Source organism: Oratosquilla oratoria, chromosome 20, assembly GCF_046742065.1.
Source record: "Oratosquilla oratoria isolate Oo_2021 chromosome 20, ASM4674206v1, whole genome shotgun sequence".
Classification (NCBI taxonomy): domain Eukaryota; kingdom Metazoa; phylum Arthropoda; class Malacostraca; order Stomatopoda; family Squillidae; genus Oratosquilla; species Oratosquilla oratoria.
Genome location: NC_134796.1, coordinates 34,404,604 through 34,411,882, shown reverse-complemented (window position 1 = coordinate 34,411,882; position 7,279 = coordinate 34,404,604). Strand labels below are relative to the sequence as shown.

At 41.3% G+C, this 7,279-nt stretch overlaps 1 protein-coding gene across 1 annotated transcript in view; it reads left to right on the top strand.

Annotated features, from left to right (window-relative positions):
* The first annotated feature begins 4,994 nt into the window (after positions 1-4,994).
* LOC143036173 (serine/threonine-protein kinase grp-like) overlaps positions 4,995-7,279 on the top strand; it is a 4,136-nt gene continuing 1,851 nt past the window's right edge. The window contains exon 1 of the mRNA XM_076203421.1: positions 4,995-5,114. Within this exon, the coding sequence (XP_076059536.1) occupies positions 4,995-5,114 (120 nt within the window). The remainder of the gene's footprint in view (positions 5,115-7,279) is intronic.

The window sequence follows — 7,279 nt, the reverse complement described above, 5'->3', positions numbered from 1 at the left end:
ACTGTATTTGTTATCATCAAAGAATCATATTGTGACTTCAAAGGATCACTGACTTCACAGGATCACATTGTGATATAGCGAGGTGTCATTTCCTGGGTGCCTGGACAGCCTAGTAGGGCGGAGTCCAGATCGAGACGTCAAATGATGTCATTCAGGTGATGAGAGGACCTCGTACTGAAGAGCGTTTCCACCAGGTGAGACCCCATCTTTGCTGAATAAAATCCCACGCCGCTACACAAGGTGGATGTAGGTAAGGTCATACCATGAGAAGGGGCGGATCTTGTAAGAGTCCGTCGTGGTAGGAGGATAGGGTAAAAATGAACGGAGGTGGTCCTCCACCCCGTCCCCCAATCCGACAGTCGTCTGATTGGGGGGGGGGGGGGTTCATCATGAGAGGGGCCTTCCAGTCCTATACCCGCCGATGGCGCGGAGGGGCGGAGGGAAGGACCAGGAGGGAGTGTGGAAGACGGGGCCAGAGCCGGAGGCTCGTTATAAGGCTGCTCTGGAGGGGGGGGGATGCTCTGGTCTGCGCGGCCTGAAAGGCCGGACAGCGTGATAGGGAAGGGGCCTATCAGGGACGGAAGGAGGGTGGTACCTCGACCAGGATGTGGAGGGTGTGGACGAGCTGAGCGTCCTAGGCCTCTTGGGTGAGATAGAACTCTTTCTCGAGCGGGACTTCCTGTTGGGTCTACGTGAGCGGCTCCGGGAGGAAGGTGGGCTCACGGACCCGCCCGAAAAGGCAAGCCGCAAGGTGCCAGAGGGCCACGACGGTCGGGGACACGGGGGCCGCCGAGAGGCCCACCGCCCCCCCCCCCCTGCCGTCCCCCGATAGGCCTGGGCCGCCCACCCCGGACGGCCCGGAGACGCCGTAGGACGGACTGCGAGTGGACGAGGCCAAACTCCACGCCCAGGGACCGACGAAGCAAGCCGAGAGGTGCCAGAGAACCACCGATGGCCGGAGGCACGGGGCCGCCGAGAGGCCTGCCGACCACCAGGGGCGCCACCCTCCGCACCACCAGACACGTCCCCCCGTCCCCCGAGAGTCCCGGGCCGCCCACCCACGGACGACCCGGAGACGTCGGAGGACGGACTGCGAGCGGAAGAGGTCAAAGTCTACGCCTAGGGTCTGACGAAGCAAGCCGTGAGGTGTTAGAGGACCATTGGTGGTCGGAGGTATGGGGCTGCCGAGAGGCCTGATGACCCTCAGGGGCACCACCCTCCGTACCATAAGACACGTCCCCCTGTCCTCCGAGAGGACCCGGGTTGTTACCAGGGACGGCTCGGAGACTTATGGGGACGGATTACGAAGGGATAAGGTCAAAGTCTACGCCTAGGACCTGACGATACAAGCCGTGAGGCGTTAGAGGACCATTGATGGTCGGAGGTATGGGGCTGCCGAGAGGCCTGATGATCCTCAGGAGCACCACTCTCCGTACCATAAGACACGTCCCCCCTGTCCTCCGAGAGGACCCGGGTTGTTTACCAGGGACGGCTCGGAGACGTATGGGGACGGATTACGAAGGGATAAGGTCAAACTCTACGCCTAGGTCCTGACGAGGCAAGCCGTGAGGTGTTAGAGGACCATTGATGGTTGGAAGTATGGGGCTACCGAGAGGCCTGATGACCCTCAGGGGCACCACCCTCCGTACCATAAGACACGTCCCCCTGTTTTCCGAGAGGACCCATGTTGTTTACCAGGGACGGCTCGGAGACGTATGGGGACGGATTACGAGCGGAAGAGGTCAAAGTCTACGCCTAGGGTCTGACGATGCAAGCCGTGAGGTGTTAGAGGACCATTGATGGTCGGAGGTATGGGGCTGCCGAGAGGCCTGATGACCCTCAGGGGCACCACCCTCCGTACTATAAGACACGTCCCCCTGTCCTCCGAGAGGACCCGGGTAGTTTACCAGGGACGGCTCGGTGACGTATGGGGACGGATTACGAGCGGATAAGGTCAAACTCTACGCCTAGGGCCTGACGAGGCAAGCCGTGAGGTGTTAGAGGACCATTGATGGTCGGAGGTATGGGGCTGCCGAGAGGCCTGATGACCCTCAGGGGCGCCACCCTCCGTAACATCAGACTCTCAGTAACTGGTATAATCTGGACCAATTTAGATTTAAGAAGGCAATAATTGGTTTACTAATAGGGTGGCCGAAGAATGGAATAAACTAGTAACCATTTAGATAGTGCTGAAACTATCAGTTCATTAACAAGCAGGAAACAGACTCACCGGTAAAAACCAAAGGCTGGCAGCGGGGAGACCGGTCAGTCTGTTTCCGCGCTAGAAGTGAGCACTCGTGCGGGTGGCGGGCCTGCCAAGAAGTGAGGGGTAGGGAGGGGGAGGTGGGGTCGTCAATGCGCATGCCTGCACAGACCCGGGAATTTTGAATTTCTGATGATTCTGGCGAAAATTTCCAAACCACACTCACCCTTCGGGAAGTGGCCACATGACCAGGAATGTAGTATGGGGTTATCGCTATAGCTTCACTGTGCAGGTTTCTTTCAGCCGATAATATTTTGTTTTGAATGCGATATTTAAGTACAGAGGCAAAAATTGGTGAAAGGCGTACCTGGAGGAGCGTAAGACATTGTTGCCAAATTTCTTTCGTGGTTCTGCCAAGCGTGACCAACCTGTCCTCCATTTTGGTGCCAATGCCATATTTTGCATCAAACATCGATGCTATTATTATCTATTTGCAGCAATATATATTCTTGTTTTAAATAATTTCCTCGAAAAGTGGATCCCGCAAAAGGAAAAGTAATATCTTTTGTATTCAGTAATTAATTTTTTCGCCACAAACGTCTGGGCTATCATTATCTATTTGCAGCGATATGTGTTGTCGTTTGGAATAATTTCCTCGAAAAATAGATCACGTAAAAAGAAAAAAATAATAAGAGAAAGTTCTCCTATGAGGTATGCAATGGGATGCAGTGGTGTGCAGTAGCATGTGCTTCTCTAGGGCAGCGTTTTCCAATCTCGGGTGCTGAAATCAATTACAGGGGGTGCTAGGAAGTGATGCACACACAAATCACATTTGACATTTCCCATGCTATTTTACTTTTCTAGGGTGCTCTTATTTCTTCTGCAAACAATATTGTCAATTTGTTTCTAAGGAATCGAGAAAATAAATCATCAAGTAGTACGCTGCACTTTCTTTTATCCTTCTAATAAAAAGGTAGATGTGCTGGACTGCTTAGACATGACAACAGGTTGGGAAATGTTGATGTAGGAGAACGTTTCCTAAAATTTTCCGACCCTACCACCCTCCCTAACTAATATATTATTACTAGAAGGATAAAAGAAAGTATTGATCACTTCCCAGCAACCCCTATATGTGATCTCAGCACCCCAATTTATGAAACGCTGCTCTAAGGTCACCGATATGCTTGGTGTAGACACATCGTATGTCGCCCGATCTAGGTCGACTCTCTCGGAGGTGACCTCGTGAGCAGGGTCGTCGCTACGCAACGAGCGCTCATTCATAAGAAGACGATGGCGAGGAGACTGCGCCAAGGGGCGATGAGTAGCTGCGGCTGAAGCCGTCACCTTTGCCCTATTATGCGGTTTGGGGAAATATGGAAGAAAGAATGAAAGATAGAAAGAAACGAAGAACAAGAGAATGAAGGAAGAAAGGAAGAAAAAAGGAAGAAAAAGAAAGAAAGAGAGAAAAAAGAGAGAAAGAAGGAAAAAAGAAGAAAAGAAAGCAAGAAAAAGAAAGAAAATGAAAGAATGAAAGAATGACAGAAAAAAGATGGAAAGATAAAAAGACAAAGATAACAGGAAGGAAAGAAAACATAAATAAATGAATGAATAAATAAATAGATAAAGAAATAAAGAAAAAATAAAAGAAAGAACCAAGAAAGAGAAGAAACAGTGAGAAAAAGAAAAGAATAAACAAACAAACAAAAAGAAGGAAGTAAGGAAGAAAAGAAAGAAAGAAAAAGAAAGGAAGGAAATCAATAGAAAAGAGGAGGAAAAGAAAGAATGAAATAAGGACAAAAGAAGGAAAGGGAAGAAAGAAAGACAGAAAGAAAGAAAGAAAGGAAGGAAGAAAGAAAGAGAGAAAGAGAGAGAAAGAGAGAGAAAGAGAGAAATAGAGATAGAAAGAAAGAAAGGAAGAAAGAAAGAAAGGAAGGAAGAACGAAAGATAAAAGAAAGAAAAAAGAAAGATCAAAAGGAAGAAAAGAAAAAAAAGGAAGAAAGGCAGAAAAAAGGAAAGAGGAAGAAAAGTAGAAAGGAAGAGAGGAAGAATGAAAGAAAGGAAGAGAGGAAGAAAAGAAGAAAGGAAGAAAGATAGGAAGAAAAAGAAAGGAAGAAAGGAAGAAAAGAAGAAAGGAAGAAAGATAGGAAGAAAAAGAAAGAAAGAAAGAAAGAAAGAGACAAAGAAAGAAATAAAGAAAGAAGGAAAGAAAGGAAGAAAAGAAGAAAAAAGGGAAGAAAGGAAGAAAGAAATGAATAGAGAAAGAAAGGAAGGAAGGAAGAAAATAAAAAAAAGAAGAAAAAAGGAAAGAAAGGAAGAAAGAAAAGAAAAAAGAAAGAAAGGAAGGAGGTAAGGAAGAAAAACAGAAAAAGAAAAGAAGAAAGGAAGAAAGGAAGGGAGGGAGGAAAGGAAGAAAGAAAGGAAGAAAGGAAGACAGGAAGACAGGAAAAAAAGAAGATAGTCAGAAAAAAGAAAGGAAGGAAGAAAAAAAGAATAAAGAAAGGAAGAAAATGAAAGAAAAAACGGAAAGAATGAAAGAAAGAGAGAGAGAAAGAAGGAAAGAATGAAAGAAAGAAAAAAGAAAGAAGGACAGAATGAATGAAAGAAAAAAAAAAGAGAGAAAGACAGAACGAAAGAAAAAAAAAGACAAAAGAAAATAATAGAGAAAGTCCTTGAGTCGAACTGATTACAAACGTGAACACTAGATCAACCATAAGCTCTTCAATTGATGCGACGTCATGGGCAAAGACTAGGTCAGACCGGCGACCTTGGGACTTCTGGTGCTAACACGGCATGACGCTAGCAGCTACAGTTCTTTTCATCACCAAGTTCATTACAAAGCTGAAGAAAAAGGGACCAGGGATACTGGGACTGCCTCTGCTTGTGTCTAACTCGCCATCCCACTCCCATAAAGTGGGAAGTGAGAAACCCTTGGTAGGGCAAAACACAGTAAGCTATAGCATTTATTATTATTATTATTATTATTATTATTATTATTATTATTATTATTATTATTATTATTATTATTATTATTATTATTATTATTATTATTATTATTATTATTATTATTATTATTATTATTATTATTATTATTATTATTATCATTATTATTATTATTATTATTATTATTATTATTACTATTATTATTATTATTATTATTATTATTATTATTATTATTATTATTATTATTATTATTATTATTATTATTATTATTATTATTATTATTATTATCATCATTATTATTATTATTATTATCATTATTATTATTATTATTATTACTATCATTATCATTATTATTATTATCATTATTATTATTATTATTATTATTATTATTATTATTATTATTATTATTATTATTATTATCATTATTATTACTATTATTATTATTATTGTCATCATTATTATCATCATTATTATTATTATCATTATTATTATCATTATTATTATTACTATTATTATTACTATTATTATTACTATTATTATTATTATTATTATTATTATTATTATTATTGTTATTATTATCATTGTTATTATTATTACTATTATTATTATTATTATTAGTATTATTATCATTATTATTATTATTATTATTATTATTATTATTATTATTATTATTATTATTATTATTATTATTATTATTATTATTATTATTATTATTATTATTATTATTATTATTATTATCATTATTATTATTACTATTATTTAGGCCGATATAGCATGCTGGCCTTTGATGGCTTAGAATTAAAGTGCATTATGGTTGTTAAAATGTATATATATATATATATATATATATATACATATATATATATATATATATATATATATATATATACATATATATATGTATACATATATATATTAATATATATACATATAGATATATGTATATATATATATATATATATATATATATATATATATATATATATATATATATATATACATACGTACATGTATATATAATGCTAAGATTAACTAGCATAAGCTTAAAGTAGGAAACCGCATACGCTACAATAAGGTAAATTAGTACGAACAATGTACTTACTTGCATACTGAAATGCATATATACATAAATGTATTATGTGTGTGTGTGTGTGTGTTTGCGTTTGTCTGTGTGTGTATGTATGTGTGTGTGTGTGTGTGTGTGTGTGTGTGTGTGTGTGTGTGTGTGTGTGTGTGTGTGTGTGTATTCACTTGGTCTTTGGATCACGTGTTGGACTCGTGATCGACAGCTATTTCCCTCCTGGAAGAGAGCACAGAGCTCGTAGGTCCGATCTATGGGTAATGCTATGACCTTGCACACACACACACACCCAACTCCCCGCCCACGAGAGTTGGAGTAACACCCCTCAGCGCTGCGATACTGATATTATTTCAGCCCCGGGCGAGGATCGAACCCGGACCTCCGTAGTGGCAGGCCAGAGCTCTAACCACAGCGCCATGTGGTTAGAGCTGTGTGTGTGTGTGTGTGTGTGTGTGTGTGTGTGTGTGTGTGTGTGTGTGTGTGTGTGTGTGTGTGTGTGTGTGTGTGTGTGTGTGTGTGTGTGTGTGTGTGTGTGTGTGTGTGTGTGTGTGTGTGTGTGTGTGTGTGTGTTTAACTAGTTGTATTATATGGGAAGGAAGCTATGCTCGTGGTAACCCGTCTTTGTATCGTTCAGCATCAAATTTATTCTTACAATCGTGTAATAGTACTTGCATACACTGTTTTTTCATCTAAGTTATTCCATATATCCAGCACTCTGTGTGGGAAGCTATTCTTTTTCCTGTCTCTTCTATAGTGGTCCTTTTTGAGTTTCTTTTTATAACCTCTTGTTTTTCCATTGTAATTTTTTAGTAAATCTCTTCTGTATGTATGTGTTTCTGTGTGTCTTTTCTGTGTGTTTTTGTGTGTACGTGTAATCACATCTCACCTTGGTCTTTGGATCACGTGATCGAAGCCATTTTCCTCCCGGAAGAGAGCTCAGAGCTTGTATGGCCGATCTATGGGTAATGCTATGACTTTACATACACACACACACACACCCAACTCACCGCCCACGAGAGTCAGAGTAACGACCCGAAGCGCAGTGATACCGAAA